Source organism: Cenococcum geophilum, assembly GCF_001692895.1.
Source record: "Cenococcum geophilum 1.58 unplaced genomic scaffold K441scaffold_4, whole genome shotgun sequence".
Lineage (NCBI taxonomy): Eukaryota > Fungi > Ascomycota > Dothideomycetes > Gloniales > Gloniaceae > Cenococcum > Cenococcum geophilum.
Genome location: NW_027137562.1, coordinates 2301608 through 2322436, shown reverse-complemented (window position 1 = coordinate 2322436; position 20829 = coordinate 2301608). Strand labels below are relative to the sequence as shown.

General features: G+C 39.5%; 3 protein-coding genes across 3 annotated transcripts; 2 read left to right on the top strand and 1 right to left on the bottom strand.

Annotated features, from left to right (window-relative positions):
* Positions 1-13334: 13334 nt before the first annotated feature.
* On the top strand, positions 13335-13520 carry K441DRAFT_539005 (uncharacterized protein; the record flags this gene model as incomplete). The annotated part of the gene is made up of 1 exon (XM_067642542.1): positions 13335-13520. A coding segment is annotated over one exon (186 nt), but the record flags the coding sequence as incomplete, so codon positions are not given.
* Positions 13521-14024: 504 nt separating this feature from the next.
* On the top strand, positions 14025-14213 carry K441DRAFT_539345 (uncharacterized protein; the record flags this gene model as incomplete). The annotated part of the gene is made up of 1 exon (XM_067642552.1): positions 14025-14213. A coding segment is annotated over one exon (189 nt), but the record flags the coding sequence as incomplete, so codon positions are not given.
* Positions 14214-14544: 331 nt separating this feature from the next.
* Positions 14545-18942, bottom strand: K441DRAFT_652750 (uncharacterized protein). The gene is made up of 3 exons (XM_067647411.1): positions 17690-18942; positions 17548-17629; positions 14545-17490 (listed from the first exon to the last, which is right to left on the bottom strand). Exons 1-3 carry the CDS (start codon positions 18859-18861, stop codon positions 14785-14787), a joined length of 3960 nt encoding a protein of 1319 aa, XP_067508798.1. The 5' UTR covers positions 18862-18942; the 3' UTR covers positions 14545-14784.
* Positions 18943-20829: the final 1887 nt, after the last annotated feature.

Here is a 20829-nt window from a genome sequence, read left to right as displayed (position 1 = left end):
TCTAGTAGTATTATCTTCCGACTATAATATGCTACTAGATGCTATCTATCTTAGTGCCTTTACATAAAGCATACTCCTAGTATATAGTCTAATATATCTGTCTCTACAACCGTTTCTAGTCCTAGTTAATAGATTTTAAGAACTAGCTCCTAGGTAAACAACTCCTTAACTTTCTTAAAGAGTTATCTCTATTCCTCTCCCTATGCCTATAGTTCTTCTTTCTTTATTAACCGCGGAAATAGCTTAATATCCTTTAACTACTGCGCTATAAACCTTCTATAGTAATTATAAAACCCTAAAAACGATTTTAACTATATAACGTTCTCTAGTTTTTACTAATTTACTATAGCTTTAATCTTCTTTAAATCTATACTAAGTTGGCCTAGTTTAATAATAAATCCAACAAAATTGGTCTTCCTAGTAAAGAACTCGCATTTCTTAATTACTATTAGCATTTGTTTTTCTTATAGTCTCTTTAAAACCCATTTAACGTATTCCCCGTATTCTTTCTTAGTTATTAAGTAGATAATAATATTATTAAGATATGCTATAATAAATTTATCTAAGTGTTCTTCTAATATATTATTAATATACTTCTGGAACGTTACTAGTGCGTTTATAAGCCTAAATTGCATAACTAATGGTTTGTATAGTCCTTCCTTTAATTTAAAGGCTGCCTTTTATTTATTGCCTTCCTTAATCCTAATCTAATAGTACGCCTATCTTAAATCTATCTTTATAAAGATTTGTACGTTGCCTATCCTATCTTAGATTTCGCTAATTAAGGGTAAAGGATACCTATCCTTTCTAATAATGCTGTTTAACTGTCTATAGTTAATACACAGCCTTAGTTTACTATTTTTCTTTAGTACGAATAGTACTAGATAACCCGCTAATAACTGCGATAGTCTAATATATCCCTTTTATAAGTTTTCCTAAATAAACTCTTTTAACGCTCTACCTTCTTCTTTAGTAAGCTTATAGATTAAAAAGAACCTTAGACTTATTCCTAGTTCTAATTCTATTTTATAGTCCTATACTATATACTCTAACAGCTTCTTACTTTCCGGTAACCATAGTTTCTTACCATACTTATAGTATCTCTTTAGTACGTAACTTAAGCCTCGCTTAGTCTCTTTATATATTACTCTAACTTAGTACTATACTAACTTAGCTTATTATTATAACTTATAGCGTTAAGTATCTTTAATATTAACCTAACCTATAATCTAATTAATCTTTAGATTGTATTCCTGTAACTAAGGCATCCCTAATACTGCCTTATTATTCCCTAATAGTAATATATTAAAAGACATCTCAATTTATCTCCCTTTAATAGTTAACTAAATAGGTCCTGTTTTAAGATTAATAATCCCTCCTCCGTAGGCTATTGGATCTCCTAAAATTATAACTAATAGGTAAGGTTCCTCCTTCTATCTATAAGGTAATCCTATCCTTTTAACTGCTGCTAGCGAGATATGGTTCCTTATTGCTCTATTATCTATTAGCGCCTTAAACTGCTAATCTTGCTATTTAACTTATAAATTTAGGTAGCGTCCTTAAATTCCTTTAAGGGTCTAAGGCTTTACTACTAGCTCCCTTTAGTCCCGTAAGCCTCTACTTTTCCTAACTATTAGCTGCTTAATCCCCGTATACTTAGCTCGCTCTTTAGCCAATGCCTAGTTTGCTTTTTATCTTTGATATACTATAGATATATATTCTCTAGGCATTCCCACTACTATTATCCGTCTAAGTATTCTTCCATAAGGAATCTTTCTAGTTAAAGTACTAAACTTCCTTCCTTTTAAACTTCTGCTGGATGCTATCTATGTATATATTTAGCATTCCTGTACTACCACTTGTCTATTATCCAGTATATCCTTATAGGGTATTTCTAATTCTTTTTCTTTAGATTCTTATGCATCTTATATATATCGTCCACGCACGCAATCCATAATAATGTGTGGTATGCTAGGTGCTTTAGATTAACTCTTAACTTGTTTTCGTCTTTAAGTTTAAACCTTTATCGTGCTGATTTAAACGTTATAACTTCGTTCGCAGGTACTAAGATATGTCTCTCGCTTCTCTAATCCTCTAATTATTCTTCTAGATCTTTTAACATTATAATTAAGGCTCCTTTGATATGCGTTATAGCCTTTTCTATAATTAGGTGGTCTTGGATAACTCTTTTATCTAACTATATATAGAAATCTTCCCACTTATCGTTATGCCTTTGCCTATATTACTTTTAGTATAGCTGCTAGAGTATATACGGCTTATCCGTAAGGAAGTATCTTCTTATTACTATGTCGTAATAGCCTTTTATATATCGTTCTTTAAACCTAGTAGGGATCCCTAGATCCTCTTCGTCTTCCAGTTTAATAAGCCACTTAGCTCTTAATATACCCGCCCTAGGCCTATTAGTAATTCTTTGTACTAGTACTCTATCCCTTATATATCCTAATGTACTAGATCTCTTATTTAGTTTCTGCTCTTACTATACGATAATTCTTTGCCTAAACTCTTCTATAGTTTCCTTTGGTTTGCGCCTTACGCTCTAATCCTTAAAGTTCTCTTGCTTCTTAATCTTGGTATTAACTTTTTAATCTTTAGTCTAAATACTGTATTTTACTAGTAAGTCCTTTAGGTCTATATATCTATCTCCTAGTTTAGTTACTATTTGTATTATAGATTCTCTAATCTATAAAGAAGCCTTTTGCCTCTTGTTTATGGGTGTCTTAATTTATACTCTAAATTCTTAGTCCCTTAGATTTTTTAATCCTAAGCTTACTTTTAACTTAAGCTTAGCTCCAGCCTTAGTCCATTTAGGCTTATTTAGTGTTCTTATTTCATCTTAAGAGTCTTAAATTTCACTTATCTTGTCTTAAGAATCTTATACCTATAGGAAACTTTGTCCTAAGCTTATTTATATATTACTAAACTAAGCCGTTGCTCTGCTCTATTGGTTATTGTCTATTATAGGTCCTTAAGCTTACCTTATCTTATCTTAAGAATCTTAGTTATCTCTTATCTTATCTTAAGAATCTTAAGCCTTTAGCCTTTTGCCTTTATTAAGTACCGAAGTAGTTTACTATTCTACTTCTCTTGCATCTTATAAAGCAATAGACACCGTGTCTAGTGGGGTCTTAATCCCTACTAATGTTCCTTATTCTATAGTGGAATTATCCTTTACTTCTAGTGTAATATTTCCAATAGCTATATGTTCCCAGTAAACCGCTCTTATTGCCTTATTATTACGGAATGTTTCGCCTATATTAAATTTATTGTCCTTAATATCCAATCTGTAAACTAGTTCGTTAGTTCCTCTGCATCCTATAGGTACTAGCTCTTACGGCTAGTAGCTTGCGCCGTACTTAGCGTCCTTATAAATTTAGCATGCGTTATTATAGCAAAATGTAAAACTTTTAATTAAACACTCTTTTGTTCCTTATAGTATACTATTATCCCTCTATACGTGTGTGTCTTTTGCTGTTAGTCTTATTCCCTTTATTATATAGTATCTCTAACCATCTTTATAATCCCTCGCAAAGTAACCCTATTTTCCGTAATTTATATAAGCTCCTTCTTTAAACTATTACTTTTGCTATAGAGTCTGCCTAAACGTCTTCTGCTACTAAGATTCTTGGTTTAGCCTCTGCTCTTTAGATCTTTAATTACTTAATCCTTATCCTTTAGGTTTCTATAGTTTCTTACTCTATCTCTTATAGGCTTCTTTAATACTACTAAGGTCTATTAGCTCTGCGCTATACCATAGTTTTTAACTTAGCTTTGGTTGTTGCGTGCTCTACGCCTTATATAACTATAGAACTCTATCCTAGCCCTTATTAGCCTGTTCCCTTTGGTAGATCTAATTATTAATCTTAATCGCTTAATCTATTAGTTCCCTTAGGGTATCCGCATCTTTTATTAGAATAATTATATCCTAGACTTTAGCCTTAAGTCCCTATTTATACTGTGCCATAAGCGCCCTATTATTCTACTTAACTTATATTGCTAACGTCTGGAACTATATTATATACTTAATTACTAAGGTTTATTGCGTAATATCTTAGAGTTTTCTTTCCGCCGTGGTTACTGCCTCCGGGTCTCTAAATATTTATATAAGTTATTCCACGAATCCATTTTAGCTTAAGAATATAAACTATACCTCTTAGTTTATAGTCGTTATTCCGTTTACCTGGATCTCTATAAGGTAAGGCTTAAACTATTTAAGTGCTCTTCCTATTAAGAATAATCCTGCGTATGCTATTTAATCTATAGGTATTGCCAGCTTAACTTCCTCCTGCGCTACCTTAAAGTGCATCTATATAAGGAATCCTTTAAGCTTTAATCTCTCTCCTAAGTATCTTTTAATTAATAGTAACTTAACCTTTGCTACGCCTATCCCGTTAATCCTATTTTCTAACATCGCATTATTTTTTATTAGCTAGTTAACTATCTTTTATAATTATCCAACCGTTATAGGTTGCTGTAAGTTAGTGTCTACTATACTAGTGTCGTTACCTAACCTTAAAGTAGTTGCCGCCGTTAATGGCGTTATAGTGGCTGCTTTTGGTAGTATGTTGTCTAACTTTCTATATTTAATACCGTAACTGGGTAGTAATTATATAACGGATCCTTATAGCAAGAACTACGATGTGACCTATTATTGGGCTAGGTGTGTAGGAAATGTAAGTATAAAAGTTAACAATGTAATAATAACTGGTGGAGTGGTTGCCTAACAGATTAACTCTAATTGTATTCTGAGAATTACTATAAGGAAGGAACTATCTAGGTAGGGACTAAGGGTCCTTAAATATATAACCGTACTCCTATGAAATCCTTCTTGTACGTAATGTATATATGCTTTGTCTACTCTGTTACGGATTATATAGATCCTATAGATTATACAGATTACCTTATATGACCTTGGTTACTATTCCTCGTTACATAGTTCCACCAGCTCTATTCTAGACCGTGCCTAAATTAACCAACTAGCTTCTTCCGACTCCTCCCCTAGTAGTCGTAATATCGTACTTAAAGCGTTTATAATAGTAATAGATATAAACCTATTAGTTTTTAGATTTAGTAGAGCTAATGTAAAGACGTTGTACAGCGTATAGGTAAAAGCCGATAGTTATTAAAATATTATAAATAGTAAAATTTTTAGGGTAGTAAGTCTCTAAAAACTGCTATTATTAGACCCCTTTATAGTAAATAACTACTACGCCCTTAATTAAATCTATCTATATAATCCTTATAGATACGAAATAGATTTAACGCGTCCCTAAACTCTAAACTAAAGATTAATAATAATACCTTATAATTAATAAGTAAGTAATAAATAAATATAAATATACCCCTTTTTAGCCCCTAGGGTGATTGCCTATAGAGTATACAGTTACTTACTATCTATATTATATTCTACCTAGTAGCCTAAATAATAACCCTATAGTTTACCTTGTCTTCTTTTTATAACTAAGGCCTAGATATAAAAGATGCCTAATATATATATATATATATATATACTGCTTACCTTTTAGTGTTATAAAGCTAGTTATAAATAAATACCCCTACGCCTTTAATAGGCCTTAGGGGGGAGGGGGGAATAGTATATAGTAATTTATAAGAGGTAGTATAAGGGGATAATTAAGATATAGAAAACTATAGTATATAGTAATTAATTAATAAGTTATAAGACCTAGCTAGGCTAGGATATAGTAAACCCTAGTTTAAGCTATAAGCTATAAAAATATTATAGTTATTAAGAAGATTTAATATTTAATAGAGGTTAAAGATATAGGTTAAGTAGCTATAGTGTTACGGCACTGGCAGAACCTGGCAGAACTTGGTAGAACTTCGCGGTCACGTGACTAGAAGACCGCATAAAAAGAACCCTACTTCGACTAGCGCTGCTCTTCTTCTCCTTTCCTTTCTCTAGCTTTAGATCCTCGTTTATAGACTACCAATCGTATAGGCTTGCGCGTCCCTCTTGCCGTGCTCGTGCCTTAATTAACTAAGTCGCTAATATTATCTAAAGCTTAACTACCCTTTCTTCCTAAGAAGGAACTTAAATATATTTACGGACCACGAACCAAAACAAAACATAGAATTAGACCTAAAGAATATTACCAGAACTAGAAGAATAGAAAAGAATAATAAGACCTATAGAATACGCATAGACCAGAACCCCTGTAGAATTCTACTAGAGGTTACCCTAATAACTGTACCACGATGCCAAGAAATACAGCAGCCGGCAAAGCAGCTGTAGGACCCTTGAATACCTCCGATGGTAAAACAGCAACTGACTTAAACTTCTAAGTGGAGCTTGCAGCAGCTAATGCCGAAATTAAATGACTTCGAGAGCTGCTTAAAGCCAGAGAACCCCCTACGCTTAGCGAGGAATTATTAAACACCTAGAGACTTGCTACGGTCCTTAAGGCTTTAGCCTAATATATAGTATTAGCATTATCGCGGTCCGTAAAGGTTGTGGACCCCCTATTACTTACAGACGGAACCAACCCTATATTTAATAATTAGAAGCTTTAATTATAGGATAAGCTTAAAGTTAATGCGGACTACTTCCCTACTACTTAGGCTAAAATGGCCTACGTCTTCGGCCGTACCGGCAGGGACGTATAGACGCACCTACGTCCGCGGTACGTATAGGACTTAGTAGAGCCCTTCCTCTCTAAAGAAGAGATGATTATTTACCTGTCTTCTATTTATAAGGACCCCTTTAAAGTATAAAACGCCCGACTTAATTATAAAAGCCTAAATATAAAAACGACAGAGACCTTCTTGGCCTTTTAGACCCGCTTTCTATACTTAGCCGGCCAGGCTTAAATTCTCTAGGAAGATCTAATGCTAAACCTATTTAATAAGCTTACCCTAGACCTGCAGCGAGCCGTACTGCTAGTTTTTACTACTATATAGACGCTAAAGGAACTTATGGACCAGTGCTTGGCTATTAACTAAGGCCTTTGCCGAATTAAGGCATACGCTAAACAGTATAAAGCCAGAAACCCTTTAAATTAGACCATAAGCAATATAAGAACGGCCCGTAATGCCCTGGCACGATTAGTAACCCCTATAGCACCACCCGTATAGCCTACCGCCAATTTAGCAGCTAGCCGTGCAGCCAGCCCTGCTATAGGTCTAGCGAATGCTCGGCTTACGTACAGCAACCCCCGTATATAGGCCCTTAGTAATTAAGGAGCTTGCTTCTCTTGCGGACAGAAAGGTTACTATATAAGGGATTACCCGATAAACGCGAAAGCGGACAAGGTTCTATTAATCTAGGAAAATAGCGCAGAGTTGGAAAAAGAGGAACCCTAGAGGAAGACTCCTCTTTAGGGTTAAAAGGGATTAATATGTTAGATGTTAATCTAGGTCGGCTAGTTAGTAAAAGAAGCTGCACTATCCCTTATACTTTATTCTGTAATAGATACCAAGTTTTAACCTCTACTTTAGCTAACTCTAGAGTAAATGCCTTTACCTTAATAGATACCTAGTGTGCCGTAAAGCTAGCTAATTTTCTAAATGCACTTATTAAAGAACTGCCTAAACTAATTCCTATTTACGGGTATAATGGGTAAATAGGACTACCTATTACGACTATCTTGCGGATTTACCTCCGTGTTAATAGACGAAGGTAGTATAATACCCCCTTCCTTATTACGGACCTAGGTAGCTATAATATAATCTTAAGGCGAAAATAGCTAGCCTATTTAGGCTTATAGCTCGATATATAGAGTAGATGGCTTACCTAGCCTAAAACCCTACCCCTAATCCCTTTCTTTATAAAAGAAATTAGCATTACAATAAAAAACCTTATACGGCCCTAGATTAATACTATTTACTAAGCCGATGCTATACGTAGGGACTAGGCCTTTAAGAAAGATATATAGCTTAATTCGCAACGGATCTGTATACTACGTCGCCCCCAGACTACCTATGTCACGCCACCCGCATTAAAGACCTAGGAAGTTAGTAGTAACCCAGAAAAGCCCCCTATGGAGAGCTTAGGCCCTATACAGCCACGAAGAACAGTAAGGGATATCGGATGTTATACTAAACTAATAGATCGGAGGGATAACCTATAAAAGATAGAATAGGAGCTAAGAAAGATTATAAACCCTAGACCGCAAAATACGGTCCGGAAAACGGCTGTAAGGAAACTAGCGGACCTCCCACTAGTTAATATCTGCTACATTAGTGCCGTAGGATTCTACCAGAACTTAGTTTAGCCTAATACCATTGCCTTTATAACGAGCTTATACAAAATTAATTAAATAATTAAGGAAAAGGGAAATAAGCTTAGCGGATAAGAAAGTAAGCTTATAGATAAGGAACTAGTAGAATAAAAGCTGCCCTATCAACACCAGAAATTCAAGGACGTATTCTCCAAAGCAGCGTCCGATATACTTCTACCTTACTAACCGTATAACCACAAGATTGAGATTAAGCAGGGCAAAGAAAACACCCTTAGCTTTAGCCCCCTCTACAAGCAGTTTATTACCGAATTGTAGGCTATAAAGTAGTATCTTATTAATAACCTAAATAAGGGCTTTATTAAGCCTAGCTAAGCCCCTTTCGCCTCGCCTATTCTCTTTATTAAAAAGCTAAATAGAGGACTCCGCTTCTATATTAACTACTATAAGCTAAATAATCTAACCCGCAAGGATCGCTATCCGCTGCCCCTACTTAATAAGACTCTAGCCCAAATAAGTAGAGTTAAGATCTTTATAAAGCTTAATATCCGCTAGGCCTTTTACTAAATTAGGATAGACCCCGGGTCTAAAGATCTTACTATATTTTAGACCCGTTACGGAACGTATAAATATAAAGTACTCCCTTTTAGACTAACTAACGGACTAGCTATATACTAGCGGTACATAAATAATATACTCTTTAACTACCTTAACGATTTCTATATGGCCTATTTAGATAATATTATAATCTACTCTAAGAACGAGCTAAAACACGAGGAGCACGTCTATAAAGTCCTATAACGGCTCCGCAAGGCTGGCCTCTAGGTTAACATTAAGAAGTTGGAGTTTAGTGTTAAGCGTATAAAGTACCTAGGTTTTATTATTAGTATGGACGGAATTAAAACTAACCTAGAGAAAACGGCCGTAATTAACTAGTGGGCACCCCTATAGACTGTAAAGGGGGTACAATCCTTTTTAGGGTTTTGTAACTTCTACTAATGCTTTATTAAGAACTACAGTAAAATCACCCGGCCTCTTAACCGTCTTACTAAAAAAGACCAGCCCTTCTACTTTAACGCTATATATAGGCAGGCCTTTAATAAGCTTAAGAAACGGCTAGTATCGGCTCCCCTACTTACCCATTTTAACCCAGAACAGCCCTTAATGCTAGAAACTAATGCCTTAGACGGCGTAATAGCTGGTGTTTTTTTCCCAGAAGCAACCGGACGGAAAGTAGTACCCTATTGCATACTATTCGAAGACTATAATAGATGCTAAGCTAAATTACTACATTTATAACAAAGAAATGCTAGCTATTATCTCTAGCTTTTAGCACTAGCGTATACAGCTAGAGGGGACCCCTAAGCCAATTAAGGTAGTTTTAGATCATAAGGCCCTAGAATACTTTATAATAACTAAGGCCCTTACGGCCCAGCAGGTACGCTAGGCGGATACCCTATCTTAGTTTAACTTCTTAATTATATATAGACTAGGCGCTATAAACCGTGCAGACGCTCTTATAAGGCGTAAGCAAGACCTAGATAACTAAACGGCTGCGAAGATCTTACTATAGACCTAGACGCTACTATAACTAGAACACCTTAACCCCCAGATATAGGCAGAACTAAGTATAGACTTCTTAGGCGCCGAGATATATCCTATTAACTCCTCCAAACTTAACCTTATTAATAAACTACTACAGGCCAACTAAACGACTCCCTCTCTATAGGAATACTGTAAAAAGGCAAAGAATGTTACTAGCCTATAGTCCCTCGAAAACGGACTACTTAAGCACTAAAAACGGCTAGTAGTAGCTAAGGAACAGAACTTACGGACCCAACTTATTGCCGAAGCTTATACCCAGGTCTCTACGGCCTACCCTAGAAAAAATAAGACCCGTAAGATTATTGGTGACCGCTACTACTGGCCCGGAATAATTATAGATATTAACCGTTATGTACGGAACTGCGACAGCTGCCGTAGATCTACAATTCTATAAGATAAGACCCCAGGACTATTAAAACCTCTCCTAATACCCGACCGCCCCTAGCAGTATATCTCTATAGACTTCTATAAGCTACTAACAGACCGCGACGGATATAATATGGTTATAATTCTAGTTAACCGCTTTAGCAAGCGCCCGTTCTTAATTCCCTATCATAAAAATATTAATGCTAAGGAGGTGGCCCGACTATATATCCACTACGTCTACCGCATTTACGGACCACCAAATACTATTATATCCAATCACAGCCCGTAATTTATATCGGCCTTCTAAAACGAGTTTACCTAGATCCTAGGTATTAGGCTAAAGCTCTCTATAGTATACTACCCTTAGACAGACGGCCAGACGGAGATTATAAATTAATATTTAGATCAGAGACTCCGGCCTTTTGTTAACTACTTCTAGAACAACTGGGGTAAACTACTACCCCTAATAGACTACGCCCAGGCGACCCTACCCCATAACTCTACGGGATTTACACCTATCTAACTAGAAATAAGGTATTTACCCTAAATAAACTTTAACTAAGATAGACCAGAAGGACCACGGACCGTATACAAGAAACTGTCTTATAAGGAAGCCCAGCAGTACGCTAAGCGCTTAGAGGAAGCCTAGACGGTAGCCTGTATAAATCTAGAAAAGGCCTAAAAATTAATGAAATAGTAGGCAAATAAGCATAGGCGCGAACCCGACTTTACCGTAGGCGATATAGTCTAGGTTACAACAAAGAACTAAAAGACGGAACGGCCTAGCCGTAAGCTAGACTATTAGATAGCGGGACCGTATAAGGTCCTTAAAAAGATAGGTAACTTATACAAAGTAAAGCTCCCGGATTTAATTAAGGTTTACTCCATTTTCTCGCCGGATAAGCTATAAAAAGCTATAAACAACCTATTGCCTAGACAAAAGAACGAACCTCCCCTACTAATTTAAGTTAATGGCGATAACAAATAGGAAATTAAAGAAGTACTGGCCTGTAAACTAGTAAGGAAAACACTAAAGTACCGCGTTAGTTGGAAAGGCTATAACCCAGATCCTACCTAGTACCCTGTATAGAACTTTATTAGCAGTCCCTATAAGCTTTAAGAATTCTATAACCGCTACCCTAATAAACTAAAACCCCCAAAGTACCTAGACGAGTAGATGGAGTGCTAGTATAGCGAAGACGATAAGTTACTGGAAGAATATAAAGATAAGAACGCCCTATAAGCATAATACGGACTATAAAGCCTAAGGGCAGGCTTTTGCGGAGGGGGGGGTAATGTTACGGCACTGGCAGAACCTGGCAGAACTTGGCAAAACTTCGCGGTCACGTGACTAGAAGACCGCATAAAAAGAACCCTACTTTGACCAGCGCTGCTCTTTTTCTCCTTTCCTTTCTCTAGCTTTAGATCCTCGTTTATAGACTACCAATCGTACAGGCTTGCGCGTCCCTCTTGCCGTGCTCGTGCCTTAATTAACTGAGTCGCTAACATATAGAGGGCTATAGCTATAGGGTTTTACCCTACTAAGGTAGCTTATAGAGCTTCTCTCCCCCTAGTATACTAGGGGGTTTTTCCTATTAATATTAATATCCCCCTATATATAGAGTAGCCTTTATAGGCTAAGCTAGGATCTATATTAGACGTTAAGTAAGAAATAAATAATAATATACTTAGTAAGCTAGGGGTTATAGAGATTAAAGCAACTATTACGTAGAACTATAGGTCCAAAAGTTAATAAAGAAGTAGGTATACTTATATTAAGAGCGTATATAGCTATACTATAGTATACTTAATAATTATAGGGGTTTAATTATCTCCTTTTTAAGTAAAGATAATCTCCGCTACTAGAGCTTCTATATAGGTACTTTCTACTAGTAGTAATAGGTCCTCTATTATATTTATAACTGCTATAAAGAAGAAGTCTTCTAGCTATAATAAATAGACTATTTTACCGGCTTTGATATATATTAAGAGAGTATTAAAAGCGATTATTTAAAGGCGCCCGGAGCCTAAAGTACCTTAAATAAATTTTTTAGAATAAAAGATAATTAATAGATCTACTTATATATTAAAAAAGCCGCCCTAAAAGGTCTAGGTGTTACGGCACTAGCAGAAAATAGCAGCTAGTTAGTTATAGTAGGCGTTATAGTAGACGCAGGGCTTACGTAACTCTTACGTGACTAGGGGGCTGTATAAGAACTCTACTTCGAGCGGCGTAGCTGTTCTTCTCCTCTCCTTTCTCTAGCTTTAGATCTTCGTTAATAGACAATCCAATCGTATAGGCCTACATATATCCTTCTTGCTATGCATATACCTCGATTAACTAAGTCGCTAACGCTAGGGGCTAATAGTATAAGGGGTAAGATCGGACCCCCGGAACTCGGACCCCCCCAAACCCGGTTACCACACCAAAATCAACTCTCCTACTTGCCCACCTATTTTCTACACCACCAACCGTTTAATATGGATCAAAAGGAGCAGAATTTATAAATGGCTATTGCTGATTTTAATGCCGACAAATTTGAATCTAGTACTTAAGCTGCACGAGCGTACGGTGTCCCTTAGTCAACTTTTTACGATCGCATGGGTGGCAAGCAGCCATGACGAATTGCTCACCAGCATAAATAGCGATTGACTCCTACACAAGAAGACTTTCTTACTAATTGGGTGCTTAAACAAGACCTATAAGGATTTGCCCTATTATATACCCGACTACAAGAAATAGCGGCTTAAATAATCGATTAAAATTGTAACACTAAGGCCCTTAGCAAGTCGTGGGTCTCTAGCTATTTATAACGCAATCCTTAAATTAAATCTTTAGTCGGTTAACTAATAGAGGCCACTAAAGCTAAGGGAGCACAATTTAAGTAAATTTAAGAGTTCTATAATCTTTTAGAGACAGTGCGGAAGGTAAGCGGTGTATAGGTAGAGAATACCTAGAATATAGACAAATCTGGTATCGCATTAGGTGTATGTATAAATTCAGTAAGACTAGGGGACGCCTTAAAAAAGGTAACTCTTATATAGTCGCCCGAAGATCGCGAATGGATATCTACCGTGGAGTTAACCCCGGCGCTTAGCCCATTAATTTAGCCTCTAGTAATCTTTAACGGAAAGCACATCTAAATAAGCTGGTTCTACCACGATAAGGTATCCGATTGGGTATATACGACCTTTAAAAACGGCTGGATAGCTAATCGCATTGTATTTAATTGGCTTACTAAAATCTTCTTACCTAAAACTAAACCACCTAGTAATAAAGCTCGATTGCTTATTCTTAACGGCTATAAAAGCCACTATACTATAGATTTTCTATAGGAATATAAGACGAATAATATATGGCTTATCTTCCTTTCTCCTTATTTAACATACGTTCTACAACCCCTAGATCTATCGTGATTTTACCTAATTAAGTTAAAATATTAAGAGTAGATTGCTAAGCTTGCATATATTAACAATGCAGCCCTAATTAAGAAGCACCGCTTTATTAAGTATTACTATAAGGCCTAAGAGGAAGGCCTTATAGCAAGGACGATTAAATCTAGGTGGCGTGCCTCTGGTATTTACCCATAGAATCCGCGCAAAGGTCTTAAATCCTCGCTAGTTAAAAAGAAGGCTCTAATAGAGGCTTTAAGCTGCAAGCAATCTAAAAATGGTTAATTTAATATTCTTACCACCCCAAAGAAACTACGTGATATGTACAATATATTGTAGGGCCTTCGTACCAAGCGTACGCCTAATTGGAAGACAAGGGCTCTTTTATAAAAAGTAGCTCGACAATTTAAGCAACTTACTATACACGCTGTATATTAGGAGGCTTAAATACATAGCTTGCAATCGCAGCTTAAGGACCTTAAGGGCCCAAAAAGACGTAAGCGGGTAGCCGTAGATCTAAATACAAAGTTTGTAAATATAGATTTGATTAAGGAAGCTATGGGTAAGGTAGAGAAGGAAGAGGCACGTGTAAAGGCAAAGGAGACAAAATCACGACCCCAAAGGGCGTCTGCTTGAAAGGCCAAGGCTAATATATCAAAATCTATGTATACGGAGGTGATCAACCTTGATTGATCAGGTGTAGATAGCTTAAATTGATGGGGCGACCGATTAGGTTAGGCGTCCGAGTTTAGGGGCCAACCGAGTTCCAGGGGTCCGATCTTACTATAGAAGTCGCTAATAGTAACTATAAGATTATAAGCATTCTAGATTATTATTCGGTTGCTATTAAGGATACGTATAATAGGCCTAAAACTTATATACACTAACGCTATAGGTAGGCTATACCTATAGATAACGTCTTAATTAATAAGATTAATTTAGTACTTATTATTATAGAGATTATATAGGCGGACTTTACTCTAAGGCGTATCTAAATGGATTAAAAAAGATTTAAATATAAAGTAAGATATAGATAAGGAGTTTACGCAAATTGTATCTTCGACATCGACTTAGAAGATAATAGCTCTATCTTATGTCTCCTTTGACGAGAATAAGCTAGCCTTACACCTAAAGCTCTTGATAGCGTATAGTCGTAATAATGACAACTCTCCGTTGGCATTTAGGAAATTGTCTAACGCTTAGCAATCTATTTCCTATTCTTACTTAAATCCAATAACATAAACTTCAACGGGCCCCTTCCTTGAGACTGGTTAGGCGGTTGCCCCGCCCTTAAGGCCTCTTGAATCGACTGAAACAATGGACCTAAGTCCCTCGCTCCCTCTCCTCTATTGTCGACTAGCCTCGGCATAAGAGCGGAAGTTTCTAAATCTTGAGATACAGGAGTTACATTCAGGTTGAAGCCTTCCGGCAGTGGAAGCTCAAACTCCCTCAGGACGGAATCGGGATCCAGCATGACTTCACCCCTTTCACTTCCCGATCCCCCCACGAGATGCTCCAAAAGTCCCCTCTTTATGGCCTCCCTTTTGTCCTCACGCGTCTGAGCAGTCTCTTCGGATCCCTCTGCAGCATCTTCGTCATTCTTCCCCCATTGTTTCGGCCACTCCCCGATATATTTGTCGAGGGCGGCGGCAGAATTGTCGATGTCTGGGTCGAATACCTTCGCAAACACCTGCGACATCCAATGGCTAATACTTTCCTTAGTAGACAGGCCAGGTGTGTTCCGCGCCGAGTTGATGTGCACTCCAACAATGTTGGTCTGACCATGTAACTCCCGGTACGTCGCGGCCCAGGTGTTCAACGACACGTTTTCGCCACCCTTAGCCCCGTGCGCCTTCAGTTTGGATATAATACTCTTCATATTATCGTAAAATACTGTGATTTCGCGAGCTCCGCCACGCAGTATGTGTTCCGGCACGTTGTCGCGCAGCCGAACAGCGGCGTCTAGCGCTGTCACGCCGCCTGTCGCAGGCCATTTGGCGTTGATATCTAGCTGGGCCGTCTCTTTCCACCTGAGCATCTGGAGCACGGTAGAGCTTCGAGCGAGGCATACCGCCGAATGCAGCGGCGGAAACCCCTCGGAGTCACGACAGTTGATTTGATGGGGTTCGTGGAAGTGCTCGAGAAGAAAATCGAAGATCTCGTCGTCGAGAGTGTTAAAGCTTGAGCTGGAACCTAGGATAGTCCACTTGCTTAGGAAGACCGTGTAAACGTTAGTTCCTTTGCGAGGGTTAACAATGAAATTGACAGCTCCCACGTTCTTCCCCAAGTCCTCGAGCAGCTGAAAAGTCTCAATGGTGATATTCCCTCTCTCCCATGATGACCCAAGCGTGGCCTGTGCAGCGCTGAGGACTGTTCCGAAGCAATTGAAATGGTTGTGGGAAAGCGAGTTGAATATCCGCTTCCTGTCGTCTTCAGCCTCGGGAAGAAGTAATTTTGCGACTTCTAGGTTGCCTTCCACCAGTGCCCGGGTAAAAGGAGTAAGCCCGTTCATGTCTGTCGTCGAAAAGATGTCTGCCCCGTGCCGTAACAACACCAAGACGGACTCGGGAAAGCCTACTGTCGCAGCTAGATGCAAGAGGGACAGGTCTTGTGGACCCGTCTTAAAGGCAGTATCGTCTGCTCCAGAAGCAAACTTTTGGTTGACGGAACACCAGCCCTCGGCCAGAAAATAATCAAGGGTCTTGTGGCAGCCCTTCTCCAAACTCTTCAGAAGCCAGAAATGTCCACCGATGGTTTCCAGCCAGAGAGGAAGATCAATGCCGTAATGAGGCGCGAATTTTTGCATTTCGCGGAGAGCAGCGGCGTCGTTAGCAAGCATGGCGTAGACAAACGGTACCACACCAGCTTTGAACCTGCGGAAAGGGTTTGCCCCAGCCTCCATTAGTGCGTTCAGCTGCTTAAGATGCTGCTTGTGACACAGCGCCCCAAGTTCCCAACGATATGTAAGCAGATTCTCCTGGTCCCAGTAGCTGGACAAACAGGACCAGAGAGTCACCGACATGATACTAGCGACTGCATCTTCACGATCAGGGCCGGGAAGATCCTTGAACATGGCCCTTACACTAGCCACAGCGTGGTCGAATCCCCAGGAGCAATGTGTTATCGCGGTGTAGAGTAGATACGGTGGTGGCGATAGAGGCGAATTCGAGGGATGCCGGCGGTGAGGTGGCATAACAAACGCGTCAGCCGACCATGGAAGGTTGGTCTGAAGGCAGTCGTGGCTCAACGACGATTGCAGGCCTTCGAAGTCCTTGACTTGTTGAGAGGCAATCTGACACACGAGATGCAAGTCACCGCTTCGATTGTAGGAAGCTAACTCTATCTCTTCAGACCACAGATCTAGCGGCAGATCAGAATGGTCTTCGATAGGGGAATCGCTTTGCCCTTGGGCAAACCGGGTCTTAGCTGCCTCCAGAGCCATAGTGTAGTCCTGAGGGAAGTACAGCTTCAACCATCGTTTAGAAGGCTTGAAGCCTTTGAGGCAACTGAGGATTAGCCACAGTCTGTCGCAGGGGCTGGTATTCGGGGTTGGGGTCATGGAACAGCAAAATGGTGTATACATCGACATCGCCCAGTCGTTCCCGAGTTTGGCGGAAACTTCAAGCCAACTTCGGCCGGCATCTTCATTTGCCGATGTCCCCAACTGGAACCAATGACAGAGGGCAATGTCGAACGTCAGAGTGGCTACGGTTTGATTTCCTTGACAGCTGAAGGGGCGGCTGCGAATCCGCTCACTCAGCTTCTCCAATTCCTCCCAGAATCCGCCGGAGGCGGAAAATTCCTCGATCGTATCGACGAGACAGCCTTTGAGAGGATCGGCAAGGCGATACATTTCCTGAAGCATGGTCTGCTGGAACAGCTTCGACCTTTTTCTGAATGGGGAGAAGGTTGACTGTCAGGGGTCAGTTTGCTGATCTGCCATACCGATGATGGGTCCATAATTTCTCACAAGCAGCTTGTACTCATGAGCCTGACAGTCGAGTTGCTTTTCAATGTTCCTATCATCCTCCCAGGCTGTCTGCTCATTGGAGCTATATATATGTCCAATCAGCAAGAGGTAAAAGTTTTATCGGATAGATCTATACCAGTACCTTTCGTCTATTATTTCCGCCGGAGTGTCAATATGGAGTTGGTGAAGTATTCCCCCTATGCTAGGCCGGGCCTGAGGATTGAGACGAAGTGCATCACATATTACTTCCCCAACTAGAGGCATGTCGCGGAGCCTGCTGGATGCAATACTTCTCGGGCTTCCTTCATCTTCGTCGGGAAGTTGTTTCAGGGAATCGATGGCGTCAAGGACGGCTTCCTCGCCTACCCCCGGTAAATGATTAACAAGGAAGCAACGGACGGGATGACCTGGCCTGTGATAGTCTTCGATCCAGAGAGTGGCGATCAAAAGGCCAAAGCTATATATATCGCATTTCCGGAAGTCGCCAACTTGTGGACGGCCGGGAGACTCTTCCGGCGAAGTCCATATTCTTGAGACGTGGCCCTCATTATCAAAGGCACCGGAATTCGACAATGTCATTGAACCGGAGAAATCTGAAATTACGGCTTTGATTGTGTTGGAGAGACTAGTACCAACCAAGATGTTCGCGGGCTTTAGGTCTCGGTGGACGAAGCCATTGTCGTGTAGTGCCTTGAGTCCAGAGGAAATATCCCAGGTCAAGACAAACCGCTCTACATCCGTCACGGACCCGGGTTTTGCTCCGCTGAGGAAGTCTTCCAGCGTGCCATACTGAGCGAGCTCAAATGCAAGAACTGGAGTAATGTAACTGTCTTCCCATCCGATAAACAGTAACTTGGCAATGTTCTCATGCTTGCGAAGTGTCGGATGGCAGAGCGCAGTCACGTCGCGTCGAACCTCGTGGTAGATATTCCTGAAGTAACTATCTAGCGAGAGGTCACTTCTACGGAGGTATCGTTTGATAGCGACGATGGTGCCGGGAGAGAGCAAAGTTTGGGCGACCAGGTCATCGGTGATCTCGTGGGTTGTCACTTCACAGAAGCCCCCCTGGCCAAGCGAGCGCCGCCAGGATGGCTTAAGATAAAGCAGACTCTGCTTCGCGGCCCCTTCTGGTCTAGCAATTCGAATTTGAGGTACATCACTGCTGAGCGCTAGGTGCACAAGCTTTAAGCTCGAGAGATCTGGAACCGGGCAAGTCTTAACTGGCGGAGTAGTTAGCAATTCCGCCTTCAAGTTGGGTTCCCCAGTAGGGAAGAACCGCGAGGCTGCAGATGATTCCCGTGGGAACCAGGCCATGATAGGTGTTAAAATTGATGGAGCTTAAACTTGCGAGCTGGCGCGGCGCTGCTGTGCTGTGATATGATGGACTAAATTTGGTCGTCGTCGCCCCTGTACGCTTAGTAGAACTACGCCGCCGGTTCACTTCAACTATCTTGTTCCACCTCGTCGGTATATGAGTAGAATCTTGCCGGATCTAAGCGCTACGGATTCGACCATGGGCTCAACTGAGCAACCGACCGGGTTCTTTTTTCTGGCGTCTGCGCCTGGACCGCCTACGGATCCATGCTGAGTGAGATGGCTGCCTTCAGTCCAGCCCCAGACCAATGATATCGCGACACGAAAAGGCACCGACCACACGGGAAAGCCGCGATTGGCGCGCGACTTTCCCCGTGCGTACAGGTCGGCGTGACCACGCTAAAATGTCGGCCCGACCGGCGAAACCTCCGCCTACCACACCAAACCCCACCCTGCCTCTCTCAATTTGACCTTACCTTCTACCTTATCTTTTCTTATATATATATCTTAAAAATATTATAAAAATATTTTTTAATATAATAATTATTACCTTAAAGAGCTATATAAGCTATTTATAGCCTATTTTATAGTAATTTTAATAGTTTAAGCTATTTATAAAGCCTATTTAAAATAAAATAAATCCTATAAAGGTAAATAATAAGTTTTTTCTAATATATTTAAAATATGTTTCTAATATGTTTAAAATATATTTATAACTAGTTATAAACCTATTCTAGCTATATATAATTAAAATGTATTAAAATTTATTATTTAAAATAATTTTAGTAGTTTAAGCTGCTTTATTATAACTAAAAACTATATATATACTAAAATATAAATACACCTTATAATTTTTTTTAAATCTTATAAAGAATTTAGATTAACGTGTTTTATAAGCAAGCGACGCACCCAAGCGAGCGACGCGCGCCCCATCAGCGCGTCGACTACGCAGCGCTATATTATAATACCGCAACAATTTCTTATACTTGGTGTAGTATTATACTATTCTTTAGAGCTATTGCTATTATCTAATTGCTCTATATCTGCTGTATAAGTGCGGGTGTTGTGTCTAACCTCGCTGTAGCGCCCGCAGCGTCTACCAACGCGCACCCTCTTCGCAGCCGTGTCGCCGTCGTTACAACTACTACCTTCCCTTTTAGCAATAAAGTTAGATACCTCCTCAGCCGTTAGCGTCTCCTCTATCTATACATACCGCCTTTTACGTATTTTACGCTTTGTTAACGCCTTAATAGCATCTTATAGGTAGCTTATTTCCTCTTACATTAACACTATATTATAAGCTATCTGCTAAGCACCTTTATTTAGCTATCGCACTTACTTATCTAATAAACTTTTAGAAGACCTAGGGCGGTTTCTTATCCTTTATTAAATAAGTGTAGTCTAAGCCTCTAGTTCTTTAGCGTTGCGCGGTATCTTTACCTCCTATATAACGCCGTCTCGCCATAGTAGAGTTAGAGTCCGCAACCTTACGTTAAGCTTTAATGGCACCGCCTCTAGGTTAAATAGAACAAGCCTAGCGCCTTAAAACCCTACGTAAGTATTATCCTTAGTAAATGTCTGCTTATAGGCAGCTTTAAAGGCTAGTAGGAAGGTTTCCTTACCAATATAGTAGACGTGGTTGCGTGCTAAGGCCAATATACTATTACCATATACGCGCTTTAACGGCGAGAAGTAGGCGACGTTAAGAAGCTATAATAGGTATAATAAGTAGGCAGGCATATAGAGAGCAATTATCTTCTTTTCCTTATAGTAGTCCTAGAAATCCACAAAGTAATAGCTCTTATAGCTATTAATAATAAGCATTCTATATACCCCTATAGGCTTCGTATACTTATTAAAGTGTTTAAGCTAGGTAAGCGCTAGATCGTTACTTATCTAGCTATTTAGACTAACTAATATTACTTAATTATGTGATATACCTAGGTTAAACTAGATTAAAATTAAAAC

Coding starts and splice junctions, on each gene's coding strand:
- K441DRAFT_652750 (XM_067647411.1), bottom strand. CDS start 18,861: ATGGCCTGGTTCCCACGGGAATCATCTGCAGCCTCGCGGTTCTTCCCT. Junction 17,630..17,689: donor GCGGAAATAATAGACGAAAG/GTACTGGTATAG, acceptor ACATATATATAG/CTCCAATGAGCAGACAGCCT. Junction 17,491..17,547: donor CTCATGAGTACAAGCTGCTT/GTGAGAAATTAT, acceptor GACCCCTGACAG/TCAACCTTCTCCCCATTCAG.